Source organism: Leucopleurus acutus (genome assembly GCF_964270905.1).
Source record: "Leucopleurus acutus genome assembly, chromosome: 2".
NCBI lineage: Eukaryota > Metazoa > Chordata > Mammalia > Artiodactyla > Delphinidae > Leucopleurus > Leucopleurus acutus.
This window is the reverse complement of record NC_139143.1, coordinates 68,886,136-68,906,036: the sequence shown is the minus strand read 5'-3', so window position 1 is coordinate 68,906,036 and position 19,901 is coordinate 68,886,136. Positions and strand designations below refer to the sequence as shown.

Below are 19,901 nucleotides of genomic sequence, written 5' to 3'. Positions count from 1 at the left end.
ACCTAATTTAAGTTTTATAAATTTTAGGAAATGTCATCTTTTTATTGGTTTCAGAGACTTTTTTCAAATGTTTTAAACACAATTTTCAGATAACAATAATGAAAAGCTGAGCCCCAAACCAGGGACAGGTGAACCAGTTTTAAGTTTGCACTACAGCACAGAAGGAACAACTACAAGCACAATAAAACTGAACTTTACAGATGAATGGTAAGTTAATATTTTTGTGAAGATGTTCTTAGCCATTTTGTAGGATTGTATTAGATATTATTTTTAGCACTTCATCATCTTTGTTTTGCAATAATACATTGGTTCTCAAACTTTAGTGTGCTTCAGGATCACTTGGAGAGCTTGTTAAAACACAGATTACTAGACCCCACTCTCAGAGTTTGAGATGGAGTCAGAGAATTTGCATTTCTAAAAACTTCCCAGGTGATACTAATATTGCTGGTCCTGGGATATTTCTTCTGATAGAAAATGCAAAAGATAAAAATAATCAATCACCAATAGACCACCAGTGCAAAAATTAATAAACCTAACATTTTGGAGCTTTTTGCAGTCTTGGTCCTATGTAAAAGGTATGTGTATGTGTATATATACGTATATATTTTTGGTTTGAGTTTTAAAACATGATTTTAATCATACCTAATATATTCAGTTCTCCCCTGCATTTATTTGAGTTAACTTTATAGTAAATATTCCCACAATACTACTTAGTTTTCATAAGTATTATTTTCTGTATAACAGATTCCATCAAGTGGATGTACCATAGTTTTACTTAACCATTTCCCTTTAATTAGGCAGTGAATTTATTTGTTTATTTTTACCAAATAAAACTATAATGAATATCTTTGTTTACAAGCTTTTTCCTACCTTTAAGTTTATGGATTTGGGATATTTTTCCAGAAATAAACTATATCTAGATTGAAAGATATTACAAAATTATTTTCAAAAGGATAATCTGTTATTACATTTCTCCCAGCAGCATATGAAAGTACATGTTTTGCTGTCTCCAGACCAATGTTCAATATATTCATTTATTTGTAACATATATTTGATTTTTAAATTATTTTTATTTTTATTTAATTTATTACTGGTGAGTTTGAACTTATTTAATAGTTGTATAGATTCTTTTTAATGACATTTCTGATTATATTTATTGTTCATTTAATCTAGTTAAATCTTACATTAAAAAAAAATCTAGTTATGTGAACTTCTTAAATTCTTTGCCACTGTCTCATTGCCTTGTGTGTGAGAGAGACAGCACCCAAAATTTTGTATTTGAATTTATTACTATTATTATATAAATTAATATATAATCTTTTTAATATATAATTAATTATATATTAATATAATTATATGTGATTAATACAGGGTGATTATATTAATCATTTAATAACCAATATATTAATTATCCTATATGATTAATATATTATTATATTAACATATTTAATTGTATATTATTATATATTATGTTAGTATAATATATAATATTGCATATAAATAATATATAATATAGTTATATATTGTTTATTAATATATAATTAATTATATGTTGATATATGATAATATTTATTTATTCCAATTCACTGGTTTCCATTTGTGTTTCTGTGTGTTTTTAAATATTAAACGCTTCGATTAAATAGGATTTTCACATCTTATTGAATACCTTTCTACATTCCAAAGACTGTTCTAGACACTGGGAATGCATCACTGAAAAAAATAGACAAAAATATCTCTGCCCTATTGGAGCTTACATTCTAGGTATGGGAGGCAGACAATAAACATAAGTGAATTGTGTAGTATGTTTGATGGTATTAAGTGCTATGAAAGAAAATAAGACAGGTAAAGATGTTTGGGAGATCTAGGGAAAGGGTAGGCATCATTGAGAAGATGATATTTGGACAATTTGAAGGGTAAGAAGGAGTGAGCCATGCATATATCTGGGGGAAGAGCATTCTAGGCAGAGAGAAAGCCAGTACAATGGCTCTGAAGCAGAAGCAGTCTTAGTATGTTCAAGGATCTTTTAAAAAAAAAACAATGTAGCTGGAGTAGAGTGACCAAAGGAGAGAGTAGTAGCAGATAAGGTCAGCCAGGTAAGTGAGAAGGGTCTTTAAAAGGTTAAAGGATATCTCTGGTTGCTGTGTAGAGAATAGGCCTTAGGTAGAAGCTGGGAGACCAGATAAAAGGCTTTGGCAGTAAGCAAGGTGAGAGGTAGTGGTGTCTTGGACCAGGATAGCAGCAATGGAGGTAGTCAGAAGAGATTGGATTCTAGATATATATTTGAAGGTACCGTTAATAGAATTTCCTTAGGAACTCTAGTGTTTGACCTCAACTTTTAAAAATAATGATATCTATGGCCCTTTTTCTTAGTACATGATTTAAGATCACAGAAGATTGTCATAGTTATTCTTAAGTCTTTTCTATTCTCATGTTTCTGTACAGAAGGGACTGATATCTTACAAACAATCTCATCTGAACATTTTTTAACCAAACATCTTTAGTCCCACTCTTCTTTTGAATGCTACTTTTCCTTCTTTAAAAACTGACCATGAATTATATTCTCTTATTTCTTTATCAAAAAAGTAATTAACTTTTTTCTGATTATGAAAGTATTCTGTATTCATTGTAAAAAAAAAAAAAATCAGAAGAGTATGCAGTCTTTTTCATCTATGCCAGCATGGTGTCTTGCTTTTATTTTAGTTTCTTTGATCCAGATAAGGCAATTGAGCACACTGACCAAGAGTTTGGGCTCTGAACCTGACTAGCTGTTGAACCTCTCTAAGTATCAGTTTTGTCATCTGAAAAAGGGCATATTTAATAGAACCTACCTCAGACTTTGTTGGGAAGATTTAATGAGAACATGCAGAAAAAGTACATAGCACTTAGCACGTGATAGGCTTTAAATAATTGTTAGCTACAATAGTCATCTTTTATAAATTGCCTTTCAAGTCCTTTGCCCAGTTTTTTACTGTGGTGTTTATCTTTTTCTTATTGATTTATAAGAGCTATATATTATAGAATTAAGTGAGGGTAATATCATTTGTCTTTCATTCGTTGCAGATATTTTTCCCAGTTTGTTGTTTGTCTTTCAGTTTACTTATGGTAGTTTCGCTTTATGGTTTCAGCCTGTGAGCTGATACTCCTTGTCCTTCCCAGGATTAGGGGGAAAGTTTCTTCTTGTTTTCCTCTTATAGCTCTGTGATTTTATATCAAAAATATATGTTTAATCCTTTTACAATTTATTTTACCATAAAGTATGATGTAGAGCTTATAGCTCAATTTTTCTACATGGCTTTTCCCTTGTCCCAGTACCATTTATTGAGCAATCTAGTCGTTTATCTGTGATTTAAAATGCCATATTAACACATGCTAAATGTATTTACTTGATTACTTTGTCTTTTCCACTAATGGCTCTGTATTCCTACATCAATGCCATAATGTTTTAATTATCATAACTATTCTACATTGAGCATTTTATTTAAGCCTGTATCATAGCTTTCTCAATGGAAAAAAAAAAGATTTATATATCACATTGGCTTCTCTTTACCAAAATTGCTATGCATTTCTTTCTGGCTAAAAAGAAATACGTGTTCATTGCAAAAAAATCAGAATCTAGAGAGAAAGTGAAAAAAATCACTTACAGTAATCCTACTGAGATGACATTTAACATTGGTGAATATCCTTTCTGACATTTTTCTCTGCTCATATACCCATGTAGATATACATTTTTCTTAAAACTATATTATATATGGATGCCCTTTTAAAAAAATCAAATTGACTTCTGCAATTAACCTAAAAAGACTTTTATAAAATTTTGACAAAAGTTCCATGATAATTTGCCTTGTTTATTGAGTCACTGCTGTTTGTCTATAATTAACGTTTTTTAAGTTACTGTAGCTGTTCAGTTTCTTTTTCTTGTTCACATCTATACTATATTTAAGAAATTGTTGCATTTCTGTGAATTTAATTTTAATCTTAGTCAGATTGTTATACATTTTCCTCTATTTTCCTTCCCACTCAGTCCCCTTCTTACACACATGTCATGATTTGTCACAGAATGTTCATTGAAAATTATTTATTTAAATTGGTTTGGTATTCTGCTCTAGCTAAAAATTTTAACAGAATTAGGATCATCATCAGGTAGGTATTAAAACTAAAACAGAAAACATTATCCTTCTACAAAACCATGGTGCTCAATCACTTGCCATATTTGAACAACAATCTATAACTGGCAGTGGTCCACAGAGGGCAGTTCAAAGAGCAAAGAAATTTCCAGGCCTCTTTTCAAGTATTAATTTAAAAATAGCCTAGAACAACGAAGTCTAAAAGGACCTATGATCAGAGTCTATAAAATCATTAAGAATTTGAATGTGGTGAACCATCTGTAGTGAGAACAAGAAGAGAGATTATATAATTAAGTTAAAATTCAATAGAGAGACTTGTAAAAATATATACCAGATCATAGAAGCATCAAAATAGTGAAGAAGTGGTCCTTTCATATTTTTAAATCTCTTTTTAAATATTAAAGTGGATTAGAATAACCACCTAGACTTTCTAAAGTGATGTTTTTCAAGTACTATTAAAATAATAAATCCTGTATTTTATTTGTAGTCAAGTTTTTTGATCAACTTCTCTAGTTGTAAAATATAAAAATTATCCTAAAAGTTCATGTTTATTAACTTCTTGGTGGGATCACTTATCTTGTCTTGATGGTAGGAGCAGTACTGCCTCAAGTTCTAGAGGAAATGGGAGCCACTGCAAATCTGAGGGTCAGGAGGAATCCTTGGTCCCACAGAGCTCCATGCAACCATTAGGAGGAGAGAATGAAGCAAGTAAGATGTTAATTTTGTTTTTGTCATGACAAAACCCAGTGTTGGATGTTTGCCTATTTTTCGGATACCTCAGTGCTACAGTTTTGTTTCTTGTTTTTAATCAATTACTTTTGCCGCAATAGTCCAGTTACTGCTGTTGATAAACAGATAACAAACACAAAAGATAAGGACCTTAAGCATTTCAGATGGGGCGTCACAGTAAAGCACAGTTCCCCTCTGCGGACACAGTGGCCAGGATAGATGGTCATCGTACTGACAGTACGTTAGATAGAAATGTTGGTTTGAATTATCTTTACCATTTTTATACCTAGCAGTGAAATACGGAGTACCTATCTGGATTTTTTCAAAGAGTATAGGTGGTTTATGGAGGGAAAAAAGGGATAAACTTTAAACAGGTTATGAGTAAATCCTGTTTCATACAAGAAGTGCCATTTAGAGTATGTTTTTAGAACCCTTTCCTAGAATAGTTTTATGTGATCATCAAATGAACTTTAGGGGTTAGTATAGCCTAGAACAAGAGTAGATTTTCAGTACGTACTTGATAAATGAAGGAATAAATGAATTGTTTTTCATTAAATGAATACATACCTCAGTATAACGGAGCTAACAAGAATAAAGTACGTATAAGATGACTGTCTGGTAAGCAAATGTCCAATTAGGAACAAAAAAGACTGATCCTTCGTGGGTCTTGGAATGAAATCCAGAAATAAGTATTTTCAATGGCCAAACAGAATTTATGGTGGGGCTAACTATACTATTTGTTCATGCTAGTTCAAATTAGACCAAATGCATGACAAAAGGGCAGAAAAATACTCAGTTTTAAGTTTAGATTCTCTGAAGTTTAGAGGAAAAAAAAGCAAGATTGAGAAATGTCAGTTGTGAGGGCTAATCTAAAGCAGAGATTCTTCACATGGAGTTCATGAAGGTCCACACATAGGCTTTAGGAAGAGGCAGTGGGCACAATTGCACATTTCTTCCTAATAGCGTTTTACAGTTTTGTGGGTACATACATAGTATTGGCATTACACTGGCAGGGCGAGGTTTTATCTGAGTGTCAAAAGTTTCGACGACCCGAAAAGGGTTAAGAACTGCTTATATATAGGAAAGCTGGAGTATTAAATTGGTGTTTATTTTTCTAAAAAACAAAATTAGGATTTAATGATAATTTGGTTGAATTCCCAGAAGCTCCTGAAGAATCATCAGAGGATGTGACAACACTTCAGGGAGGTACGTCTGCAGAAAGCACAGTTCAGAACAGTATAGATATAGGTGAGTTGTCATGTTCTTTTTAGATAATTCCTTCATATAGGAAAAAGAAGCCTTAATCTGTATTAGTCTCTCCAGAGTTAGAGACCATTTCCAAATAGATGTGTTGTGGAATTTTGTTCTCCATATAGGGGGATTAGACTTTATATTAGAAATTGTCTGTGTCAGCTCTGAAGTTAGATTAAATAATTAGTGTTGCCAACATGACCAATTGTTACTACTTATTTTCTGACAGCACAATCAGATAAGTTTACTTTTGAGCCATTGGATTCCGGTTCAGGAGAAAGGAATGACTTCAATCTTGATAGCGCTGGTGGGGTTCCCGAAGAATCCACTTTGTCTGAAAAAGGCAAGGAACCAGGAACTTCAGATCAAACGAGCACTGAAAGTGCTACCAGTCAGAGTACCAGCAATCCCGAACCTCAATCACAAACAGAAGCCATTGGGCCTTTGGCTCATGAGGAAACATTGGCCAGGGACTCTGCTCTCCAGGACACAGATGACAGTGACGATGACCCAGTGCTGATCCCAGGTGCAAGGTATCGAGCAGGACCTGGTGATAGGTTGGTAAATTTTTAATTAACATGAACTATAAAGAGTATAATTCACAAGCCTTTGTTTGAAGTCACATAAAGGAGTTTCTCCATTTTTGACAGCTTTTTCCTCTAAGGGTGTCTCAGTCATATAAACTCATAGAATTTTCTAAATTATAAATAATTTCATGTATTACATTCTTTGAGCAAACTGTGGAGAATAGAATGTCTCATTGCTCTGTATCTTCAGCACTAAGGCTTGGTCCTCAATTTACAGATCAAGAGAAAGGAATGTTGAGAATGACCAACAGGTTATTTATGAAGTTAGTTATATTTAGTTGTCAGATTGCCCTGTAGACATCCTGGCCTTTATCAGTTTTGGGTTTTTTTAACGTTCAGTTTTTCTGCTTCTCTCTTGACCCTGGATTAAGGTAGCGTGATAAAGTTCTCTTTTTGAGAACAGTATGTTTTTCTCTGACTTCTACTAAACTTAGTAACTCAATTTCAAAAATGAAAAATCACACCAAGTAACAAATATTACAACTACAGTAAAGAATTAAATTGCTAATACGTTCATATACTTTTTCCATTTTTCATATTATGTGTTCATAAGGATATATTTTATTTTTTAGTAGATAAAGTAAATCTTTTAAACTATATTGCATTCCGTACATTTCTAAAGCTATTTCCATAATCAGTACCATCATATCTCATTGTAAGTTCTGTCTTCTTCCAGAGAATAAAATTTTATCTTTAAAATCCTAGCTTACACAAGCATGAAGAACCCACATCACATATTTTTATGCTCAATGTTCTGCTATTTATAAAATATTCTGACATTTCTGTCAAGTGAAAAGATTAATTTCCCATTAAAGAATGGCAATGTTATATAATGATTAAGAGCATAATGACTTATATTCTGTTTTTACCATTTACTAGCTGCTTCATCATTCAAATTACTTAATGTCTCTTTAAGGTTCAGTTTCCTTATCTATAAAATGGGGTTTTGATTGTCTAGAATTGTTGTCAGAATTTAGAAAAAAATCAATCAGTGCAAGGACTTGTCTCAAACTGAAAGCACTGAATAAATGACAGGTGTATTAAACAACCAAGATATTCTGTGTAGCTACTTAGACTTTAAAAAGCAATTACAGTAAGAATGGCTACAGGGATAAAGACTAACAGAGGACAAGCAAAATTCCTGAACGTTGTAGCTTGCAGTTCAGTAAAACTGCCTTTTCTTAACTATGAAGATAGATATGTATCTTCCTTTAGTCATATTTGGTCAACGTGTTTACTTTGCAATGACCCTGTTTTTAAATGTAGAGGGAGTAATCTTTGCTTATATTTGTATTTAGAGACTAATCAAACATCTTCTCGTTACCTGCCACACATTAGTCTTCAAATTCTTAGTATATATTTTAGACAAGTAAAACTTAGTTTCATTTCTTTCCATACCCAGAGGGAGTCCCTTACAATATTATTACCGCTTGATGTATGCAGAGAAGGTTGGCAAGCATAGCACAATTTGAAAATCAAGTTGATGGTTTCTAAAACCCTGGGTGGAGAGCTAGAGTCTATAATTATTTTAAGTTCATAAATTTATGGCTTTCTAATGATGTAAGCAAACATATGTCCTTGGTTTTTTTCTGTACTTACATAGCTTAAAATGATACTAAGGTCATAATGGAAAATAAAATTTAAGTATCAACTTCTAGTAAAATGCACCATGTCACTTACCAGGTCTGTTTGTTTAAATAAGAAATCATATATTTTTGGTAAATATTAGACACTTGCAAAAAATCATAATTATTTAGCATCTTCTATTTAGGTTAATTATTTAACACTTTTACCTAACCTGCTTTATAGCTGAGGAAACTGAGGTGCTAAGCAGGGGTTTTGTATATTCTAGACCTAAGGAGATTTTTTTTTTTTTTACACAGTAGTATAACATGAATGAGAAAGGAGGATTTGTGGGGAGAGTGGGTCCTAGAGAATGCAAAATGTCTTGCAGCATATTGTCCTTATTTTGGATATCTGACTAGAAATGATAGTGTATTTCTATAGAGTGTTATCACTTACTTATCATTTTCATAATACTTAGATGATTTATATGTTTTAGGGATTCTCCTGAGATTTGGATCTGCCACAAAATTGGCACCTGATAGCTTCCTTGACCCAAGAAACCCAGGTGCTGAACTAGACTAGCAGACTCTTTTAGAGGAGAGATGATCAGGGACAACAACCTGGAAGTGACCCCACTTCACGCACATACTCTTGAATTCATGCTCTCATGGTTAGGTCCAGATTTGAAACCACCTCTGGGTGTACATTTGCTTCCCTGCTTTTTTTGTTTTTTAAACTAAATATTATTAATATTCTGTACACTCAGTTTAGGTATTTAACCTTAGTTTGTCCTATATATTATTTTGTTTTATTCTATAGGACATAGTAGTAGTAACAGAAGAATAATAAAATTCTTCCCATTGAGAAAGTTAACTTACTGAAAAGAGAAGACAGATACACAAGCCATTTATAAGAACATGGAAAACAGTTTTAATAAATATATGAAATAAATACAATATTATATATGTATATATTTGTATATATACACACACACACACAAAGTTGTGCATACTGAGGTAATGCTAAAGTGATTATAGTGACTGTTTCACAGTTACATCAGTTTTCCTTTGAAATTTGTATTATTCTTTCCTAGCTATTTACCGAAAATTTGTAAATGGTGGAAAATCTTCCTTCTGACTTTTCTCTAAGTAATTTTGATAGTTCCTAACTTCCTGAGCACCATCTTGATTAAATCTTGAACTACCTATATAAAATGTACTTTTCATTTCTGTACCTTTCTAAGGGCTGTTCATCCTTCAGAAAACCGCCCATTTATCTTACTTCTAAATTTGGAGGAAAGGGTATGTTGACTTTTATTCTAAAGAGAGAAAGTTTAAGAAATTTTGCTTCTTCAGAACATGAAAAGAATAATTTACCAGCTTATAAATAGGCATATGAATTTTGAGAATTTCTATTTCCAAAGGGACAAAGAATTTCAAAGCTCTACTGTAAAAATACCATTTGGTTCTTAGAATCTAAGGAAACATTTCACACTTGGATGAAATGCCCAACTAAAAGGATGCATGTCTTAAAGGTCATTAAGAAACCCAGTCAAGATTAGTTTGGTTAGGCTAGAGATGGTCCCAAAATTGAAAATGGTAAAAGAGTATATACTTAGATCTGTACTTTAATTTGTATGAAGAACTACATAGTGGATCTCATAAGTTTTTTGCCACACATTTAATTTTTTAAATGAAACCTAAAAAGTTTATAGCTAAGCCATTTTCAACGCATTTAACAAAAATATCAAAACAGTTCTTTGCAACACAAAGTTATGATTTTTTAATAAAGATTTGCATTCTTATAATTTGGTTAAATAAATATGACCCAGGTTTTCATTTCTGAGCTGAGAACAAGCATGAGAAGGAAATGTCTTAGAAAATAAAGGCCTTAACAACTAACATAGGTATTTTAAAATGGAATGCTCTGCTCATTAACTATAGCTAGTCTCAGTATAAATATAACTGGGACTCTCTATAGCAGAGGTCAACAGACTTTTTCCTAAAAAGCCAGATAGTAAATATTTTAGGCTTTGTTGGCCAAGAGGCAAAATGGAGGCAGTTATGTAGGCACGTCTATAATCATTTAAAAAATGTAACCATTTACAAATGTAAAAACTGTTATTCTTCTATGGGCCATTAGAATAACAGGCAGCTGGCCAGATTTGCCCCAAGAGCCATAGTTCGCTGATCCCTGCTTTATAGCAAATAGGTCTTATAGAGAGAAACCAAGCTATAGTGTATGGTAAAATGCCTCTATTGACAGATAACCAAAGTTTAAAACAGTGAAATCTATGAATCACCACGTTCGGTCCCCTTTAACTTTGTCTACAGCAGGAACACAGAACGTTAAATGGAAACTAAATTGAAGAAAGAAACAATTAATCAAACATATACTTTCTAATATGGTATAAAAAAAGCAATAAATGAAAGGAGTATGTGTTTCTCTTAGTGATTTTATATATTGGATTTAGAAACATAAACAGGTGCCCTTGGAATGAAAGGAAAGTGGTCAGGTATATTATTTAGATGGTCTTCATGTAAACTGTTTTCACAGCGCCAAATTCATCTTCTAGTAAACAGAATGATGGCCTGGCTGATAGCTCTTCCTCTTGCCAAACCCAAGAGGATTTTTGCTCTCTAAAAAAAAGACAAGTATCTAAGTAAGCTTCCTGAAGCAGTTCTCACATAGTCTTGAATAGTTTTTAGTTAATAGACTCAATTAAGATACTGTAAAGATTTTTTATGTAAAGATTAAAGATATTAACTGTATATTGCCTGTTAGTTACTTTTTAAAAAAATATTTATTTGCATAGAAATTTGGTTCCATTTACCTACTCTGGACTTTATGGAACATGGCCTTCATTTTTAAAGCCAAAATTCTTTGCATACTGTAAATTTGCTGTCATCTGTTTAGTCATCATTATAATCACTTTTTCAGTATTTCTAGTGATTCAAGTTTATTCTTTATTAAAATTGCAGAGGAAAAGTAATCATAGAGAAAGAACTGAACTCCTAGGGAGTTAAAAGCTCTATTATTCTTTGCTTGCTGGTTATACAGTCTTATGGTTAGGACAAATGAGCCAGCTCAGGACTTAATTATTTAGTTCCCAAAGAGCAACTCAGCCCTGGGGAGCTAGTGTGTTCCAGTTGAGGGTATTGATAATATGAATCTGAACCTAACAGGGTTAGGTTCTAATTTTTTTAAAAGATAAAAGGGATTAAGTGCAATGTCTTCCTTCTAATCTATCTTCAGTGAGTGTTTCTGTTTCCTTAATTTGCTCATACACATGTAGTTGAATGACATATTCTCACATAATACCCTAAGTCACAAAGGGAAACAAAAGTATTTTAGATTTAGATGATTAATGATAAAAGTGGTGGCCTTAATGCTTTAAATATTTGGTTCTTTGAAGTCTTTGTGAGTGACTTTAGTTATTGTGTTCCCTTCACTAGATTTAATATCAGAGGAACAACAATAGGTGATAGAATAATGAGGTAATTCAGTATGTTCCTTCATTATTTTACTTTTTCTTTATGATGAATTTGCAGGTCCTCTTTTTCCACAGCTAACCACCTTTCCTATTAACAGTTAATACTTCTTTGAACTTAACTGAACTCTAAGTGCTAAGTATTATAAAGCGGGTTGCTTTTCACAAACTATATTTAGCTGCATGCACTGCATGGGAATAGAATGAAAAGAAATTTCCTGTGTGCAGATATAATTGATGTTCACTTCAAGTGTGTCATATGGTAAAGTAACTATAATGTGAAATGATGTATTTTAAATATTAGTTACTTGCTTTGACTATTTTGTTGAAGAATGCAACTTATGTTTTTCTAAAACTTGATTGGAGGTAACAATTAGCAACTTTTTGGTATTATTCAAAAATGCTCCTTTTCCTTGAGATCAGTAACAAAAAATGGACTTGAGTCTAATTCTGTGCATAGTTTTAAGATTCTGATTTTTTTAAAGAAAGCAGTTTTCTCATAAATCGGTTAGTAACTTAGTATCACATGTCAAGTGATACGTAACTCTCAAACACTTCTGTAATTTGAAGACTAGCAAGGGGGTACATTTTTAAATGTTACTTTAAAGTGAACCTCGGTTCCATTATTCATTTATCCAAAACCTGGGTTACTGACAAAGTCGACCTTGTACCTAATTCTAGTGGCACGTGTCTGTTATTTATCATATGTTTCTAAAACAAAGGGGAATATAAAACATATAGCAACAATCAGAAATGTAAAATTAGTAGAGTTCCTCATGGGGAATACAGAAATGATGAAATAAGCCAGAAATATTGTAGCTACATAGAAAGCCCTGGTTACCTCCCATTCTCACAAGGATTCTCATATAAACATCTCAAAATTGTTTTTGCTTTTGTGCTGGTGTTTATAGACTTTTTTAACATTAAGGTATATTTGGAGTAACTTTTTGCAAACTGGTCTGTTGGTAATTAGCACTTTCTAATTAAATTATAGTAGAATGGAATTTGTTTCAGGGCTTTTTGATTTTCTGACTTATACCCTGCATCCTAAGCACATAAAGCCAATTTCTACTTTTACAGTGAAGATTGCAACCTAAAAGTACCCTGTCACTCTAAGTGAGTTATAGAAAAGCTAAAACGTTGGAGTGGAAGGCATTCTGTGTTATGGCTGTTGCCAAGAATTGCTCATACTCTACATCAGCCATATTCGGAGTGTCTCTGAATACACCTTATGCCTCCATATCTTACTCTGTGCCCTCTAACTGAAATGATCTCCTATTACCATCACCATCATCATCATTTTGGCCACCTCAACTTTCAACATGAATTTTTTTTTTTTTAATATTTATTGATTGATTGATTTTTGGCTGTGTCGGGTCTTAGTTGCAGCACATGGGCTTCTCTCTAGTTGTGGTGCGTGGGCTCCAGAGCACGCGGGCTCAGTAGTTGTGGTGTGCAGGCTCTCTAGTTGTGGCATGCAGGCTTAGTTGCCCCGTGGCATGTGGGATCTTGGTTCCCCGACCAGGGATCCAACCCGTGTCCCCAGCATTGGAAGGCGGATTCTTAACTACTGGACCACCAGGGAAGTCCCCTCAACATGCATCTTAAGCTGCTCTTTTTTGAAATTTTTCCTGGCTATACATTGCATAATCCCAAGTAGGATTGAACATATCTTCTGTGTGCATTTATATGTATCTGTTATGCTACCTGTAACACTTTATTGTGTATATGTGTGTATATGTTTCCCTATGTAAGATGTAAGCACCTTTAAGGCCAGCATACATACATGAATACATAAATAAAAGTTGACAAAGAAGACACCTTTTTATCTAAAACTATAGCTAACTAAATTCTTATTCATATTTCCTTAGATAATCCAGCTTATTGTCTTCTTCCTCTGCTTCCTAAAAGTTGAAATAAATGAAAAGCTATGAATTACTTTTTTAGGAGTCTGACAACATTTCCACACATTTGATGACTTGCTAGAAAGACTCACAGAACTAAGAGTCACTTGTAATCATGGCTATAGTTTATTATGACAAGGGAAAAACACACCAGATGGACTCTAGAAGAATCCAAGCATAAGCTTCCAACGTTCTCCCACCCAGTGTGGTCCATACAATGTGCTCATTCTTCCAGCGATAAAAAGCAGTTAACACTTGTGTAGTGTTTCTGCCCAGAGAAGCCTGCTTAATGAAGACTCGAAATCCAGCAGTTTTATTGGGGCCGATCATATAGGCACCCTCTGCACCCAGCCACAACCCCCTAAATTCCAGACCCTGAAGGAAAGTAAGTGTTCACCAGGAATCACATTATTTGTACAGACCGTCTAGGCAAGCAGGTGCATCAGGGTTCAGTGTCTCAGACAGGCAGAACAATGGAGGAAACATTACATAAAGGTCAAGTTCTCTTTAGAGGTAGAAGCATCAGGCCTGCTAGCCTTTATTTTTATTTACTAACACATTTTGAGGCAAAGAATACAATCTGCCTGCCCCCACCACCACCCAGACACAAAAGGACTAGAAACAGCAAGATTCTCTAGCAACTCATCCACCTCTCTTATTTCGGATACTTGTAAAAGGCATGTGTTGAAATGACTGAAATTCCAATCCAGAGACCTTGTTGGTGACAGTAGATGACTTAGTAACACTAACATGGCTTTTACTATAAACAAGTGCTTTAAAGAACTTAAAAGTATTATTTTTATTTACTTATTTATTTATTTTTCGGTACGCGGGCCTCTCACTGTTGTGGCCTCTCCCATTGCAGAGCAACAGGCTCCAGACGCGCAGGCTCAGCGGCCATGGCTCACAGGCCCAGCCGCTCCGCGGCATGTGGGATCTTCCTGGACCGGGGCACGAACCCGTGTCCCCTGAATCGACAGGTGGACTCTGAACCGCTGCGCCACCAGGGAAGCCCAAAAGTATTATTTTTAGAGACACAAGTAACATATCTTTTCTAAATTTCTATTCATAGATTCATTTGGCCAACAAACTTTTTTTTTTATTGATAATTTAAAGGTAAACTTGAGCTTAACTCAGAATAATCACAAACTCTGAATTTGGAGGCTCAAGTCAATGAGGTTTTCTTTCTAAAAACCACTAAGTTAATATGAGAAAAATGTATATATAGTATAAATTAAGAGAATTGAACTTCGTATACTGGTATCTAGAGTTAAAATGAGCATATTCAGTGAGGCATAAGTAAGTAGAATTTAACTTATTCTTTTGTTTTAATATCTTTTGCCTAGGGAATGTTTCTTTGACACATACCATAGCAAATTGGTTCTCGTCCCAAAGTCTTATAGCTGTTCTGAAAATAGAGAAAATATTTATTACAGAAACTCTCCTGTTTCAGGGGGCAGGGGAAGAGGTAGGGATTGAGAATAGCATCCGTATGCTTATAAAAACCTAATATTTTGATCTTTGAATGGAAAAAGTCAATCTCAAGTTTTATAAATAAATGCAAACTCAACTTATTTTTATTTATTTATGTATTGGCTGCGTTGCATCTTCGTTGCTGCGCGTGGGCTTTTCTCTAGTTGCGGCGAGCAGGGGCCGCTCTTCTTTGCGGTGTGCGAGCTTCTCACTGCAGTGGCTTCTCTTTGTTGCGGAGCACGGACTCTAGGCACGTGGGCTTCAGTAGCTGTGGCACGCAGGCTCAGTAGTTGTGGCTTGTGGGCTCTAGAGCACAGGCTCAGCCAGTAGCTGTGGCGCATGAGATTTGTTGCTCCCGGACCAGGGCTTGAACCCGTGTCCCTTGCGTTGGCAGGCAGATTCTTAACCACTGTGCCACCAGGGAAGTCTGCAAACTCAACTTATTTTAAGATGGAAAGAGTTAATCTTTGATTAAGCCATCTTTTTCTACCCTAATATTTTGTTCTTTTATAAGCTATTTTAATAATATCAATAGTATTGATTAATTTTACCACTCTAGCTATATGTTTTGTTGTTGTTGTTTTTTGGCCACACCACCTGGCATGGGGGATCTTAGTTCCTTGACCAGGGATGGAACACGTGCCCCCTGCACTGGAGGCACAGAGTCCTAAGCACTGGACCGCCAGGGAATTTCCAACTCTAGCTATATGTAAATATGTTTTATAAAAGGATTTTTTTTACCATGTTGAAAACAATGGGCAAAGTAATGCACTTTATATTTTCAGTGCTATTTAAGAATGTCTTTTTGTAGTTTGTCCTAGTTGTCTTTTTAACTACTAAATGTGCCAGTTTAATATCTTTTTTAAAAAATAAGGCTTATAGACTCTTTCTGATTGATGTAACTTTCTAATTTGAGCTTGGAGACATCTTAAGAAATTTTGCTGACCATTTTATAAACAGAATTTTCTAGAATATGAAGTATTAAAAATAAAATATAAAGACTCAGGGAAGAGAAAAGGATCAAAATGTAAAGTCAGGAATCTAGGTTTTATTTTCTTAGGTCAAATGTACTTCCTTCAGATTCACTGTCTTTTTTTCCCATCTATTAAATGCTATTTTCAAAATAAAATAATAGCTAATACTTTGAGATGTTTTACTTTGAAATTCCCGGATAATCAGTTTTGTATTGATTAGTTAATTCAATAAACTATATGAACCAGACGCTGTCGTGGATGCTGGTGATATAAGGATAATGAAGACACATTCTCTCTGAGCTGTTGGTTCAGTGAGATACACAGACACGCATAAATAAGTACAACACAGTAATTGCAGTGATAGAGCCTTGCATAGGCAATGGGATTATTAAGGGCCTAATCTGAGGAAAGGGAGAATTGTATTTTTGTAATTCTTGGTTTGTGACACACTATCATTGTTGATTCATGGTTGGCTCATTTTCTTTATTATTTATTAATGTAATAAATACCCATGAACCCACCACCCAACCCAAGAACTAGAAAACTGCTAGTACCTTAGATCTACCTATACTCCTCCCCATTCTGTCCCCCTGCCCACTATACCAGTGGTAATCATTCTTCTGAATGTTATGTGTATCGTGCCTTGCTTTAAAAAACAAAGAATTACCAGATAATTACCAGACGTAAATGCAAAAACAATGTATTATTTAATTTATCTTACCCACTTTTGAATTTTATAAAAAAGGATATCTCACTATAAATGGGACTTGCTGTCTTTTTTCCAGTCAACAATATGTTACTAAGATTGATCCATGCTGTTATGTATAGCTGTTGCTCAATCAGCTTTACTGCTGTCTTATAAGTTATTGTACGACTCTACCATAATTTATCCTTTTTCCTGTTAATAGGCATTTAGGTTGTTTCCAGTGTTGACCTGAAACAAATAGACTGCTAGATATTTCTCTAGCAAAGATGCGTTTATTTGGGATCAGTCAGAGAATTGCAGTTTGGAGTCTGCAACCATGATGAGCTACACTCAGGTGTCTCCCCCTCCCCCACCCCAGCCCCACAAGGGAAGGATAATGCTTTCATAGAGAGGAAAAGGAGGGTGAGAGGGCTATGGTAAATAAAGAGTATGGGTTTTCATTGGCTGAGTCTTTTTCAGGAAAGAAGAGATGTCTTCCTTCTTCCTATTGGGCTCTGCTGTAGTCGCAGGACATGAGATCTCCCCCTTCCAAACTCCCAACTATATTTAATTCAAATTTCTGTGTTTTAATTTTTAACATTTCCCCCTTTTGATCAAGACCTTTCTCTGAAAGCATTGCTGATCAAGAGTCACGTTTTCTAGTTTTAGGTTTTTGTCCTTCAGTATCATGAAGGACTTTTGCTGGGTGTAGCATCTCACGTTGGAGGGAAAGTGCACAGATTAGAAGCCTATTAAGGTCACATTTGAGTAACAAGGAAGGAGGGGTAAGAGGGAAAACTCTAAGGTACTTTATGTCTAAAGGCCATATGTTATCAAGATCATAGACATTGGAGATCACCTGAAGCATTATGTCATCATCAAAGGTTTAGCAACAAACTTCCAACAAGCATTTTCTGGATATCTGGGGAAAACTGTTTCATCAGATGTCATCTGCGTCAATTCCAGGAAATCTTTTCTTTCAGGTCACCAGATTATGTGCAGGTCCAGTCAGGGTTTGATGCTTTCTTTAGGTGTCTCATGTGACTCTAAGAGTCTATTCCTTGGGAGTTTGGCAGCACAAGGGTTGGTTAGCAGTACTCGATAGGGGCCTTTCCAGCAAGGTTGAAGAGAGTTCATCTGGAAGTGTCTTTTTTAAAAGACAAAATTTGCAGATTGCAAGGTGTGATGTTTCAAGTTTTTGTCTCCCAAGGGCACACTGTGAAAAGATTGATCTGTCAAAACTTTTTTTTTTTTTTGGCCGCACCACACGGCTTGCAGGATCTTAGTTCCCTGACCAGGGATCAAACCCGTTCCCCCTCCAGTGGAAGCATGGAGTCCTAACCACTGGACCACCAGGGAATTCCCAAAACATTATTTTTAATAGAAGCAATTAGGCTTTTGCAATATTAGAGTATCTCTCCTTTTATCAGTTTTAGGTTAAAAGAAGCAGAAGCCAAGTGCATTGGGCATCTTGTGACTATCTCAAAGGCTAAGGGTTTATGAGTTCCAAAAGGGGCGGACCTGAAATTTAGAAGGACCAGCTGCAATGCTTTTGGCCAAGGTATTTGGAGGGCCTTTACAAATTTTGACAGTTGAATCTTAATACCAGTAGTGTGTTCGACTAAACCAGAGGATTGGGGGTGGTAAGAACAGTAATAGTGTTGTAAAACTAGCCAAACAGCATAGACATTTTGAAGCACCTGGGCAATCACTGTGAAGTTAAGGAAGATTTCCCCAGGTAGGGATAATCTTTTCCAAAAGAAATTTATCCTCAGAAGAGGCAGTAGCCTGTCTGCAAGGGAAGGCTTTGGTCCAGTGTGAAAACATACAGACCATAACTAAAACATATTTGTATCCATTAGATGGAGTAAATTGTGTGAAATCCATTTGCTGGATCCCTAATGGTCCATTAGGCAGTTTAAAATGTCTGGGAACAGTATGAACAGGCTTCCCTGGGTTGTACTTTGGAAAAGTGGGACAAGTGAGATATTTTTGCAACCTTATTAATGTTTCCCCATCAATACTGATTCATGAAGACTAACATTTTTTTAGTAGATTAATGGTTTAATGCATGTACAGTGGTGAGAAGTGGGAATTTTAGACTCCAGGGTAAAACTGGGTTCTTACTTGGTCCAAACCAGAGCTTTCTCTTTTTTATCACACCAACAGTTGTTGAATTTCCAATCTTGTTTTCCGTTTTCTGAGGTCAATTGTTGGGATTCTCTAGCCAGTTTTTCTAAATTATCATTTGGAGAAATATCCCTTTGGACCATGACAGTGGTTTGGCTACTATTGGTTCCTTTAAGGGCAGCCTTCCTTTCAGAAATATCGGCAAGGTGATTTCCCTTAGCTTCCAGAGAGTCAAGTTTAGAATGCCTCAGAATCTTAATAATAGCTGACAGTGGGAGGTAAGAGTATTGCATTCATAATTTCTGAACATAGGGGCCATTTTAAAATTTTATGTCCACTGGAAGTAAGGAAGCCACATTGCTTCCATAACATTCCAAAATCATGAGCTACTCCAAAAGCATATCTACTATGAGTATTGAGTTGGCTAAAAAGTTTCTTTCTGTTTTAAGTAAAAATAAAAGACATTTTTAATTTTCATCAAGAATTTTATTGAACAACGTATTCACTAACTGAGTGAACTTTTTTGGCCAACTCAAATATAATATTGGCAGTTTTATCCTTGGCTAAAGTACAAGCCTGTGTAAGGGTGTATAATTCAGCCTGTTGGGTCAAAGTAGCCATAGAAAAAGATGCTGCCTCAACAACACTAAAAGGAATTGGAATAACATACCCAGCACAATATTCGCCATTGTCACCTTTTAAAGAACCACCAGTGAGCCATGAGAAGTCGGCATTATTACCTGATGGAATTTCCTGTAGATCATCACGAGGAGTCAGGAGTTAGTTCATCAGCCTTAAGCAGTCATGAGGGACTTTGAAAATGATGGAGGGGAGAAGAGTAGCCAGGATAAGGTATTACAACGTAGAAGAATGATGTGAGGGGCAGCTAACAAAAGGATTTAACAGGAGGTGAGGTAGCTGGCAGAGAAATGTTGAGTGTGATGAGAATTCAGGAGAGCTTCTACTGCATGAGGTACAAAAATGGTTA

General features: G+C 34.8%; 1 protein-coding gene across 5 annotated transcripts in view; it reads left to right on the top strand.

The window, feature by feature from the left end:
- The window catches only part of DCAF6 (DDB1 and CUL4 associated factor 6), a 170,757-nt gene that overhangs the window by 121,225 nt on the left and 29,631 nt on the right, over positions 1-19,901 (top strand). For all 5 annotated transcript variants that reach the window (XM_082832677.1, XM_082832676.1, XM_082832674.1 and 2 more), the window contains 4 exons: positions 90-207; positions 4,717-4,832; positions 6,015-6,101; positions 6,334-6,661. In XM_082832677.1, coding sequence (XP_082688803.1) covers positions 90-207; positions 4,717-4,832; positions 6,015-6,101; positions 6,334-6,661 — 649 coding nt within the window. The remainder of the gene's footprint in view (positions 1-89; positions 208-4,716; positions 4,833-6,014; positions 6,102-6,333; positions 6,662-19,901) is intronic.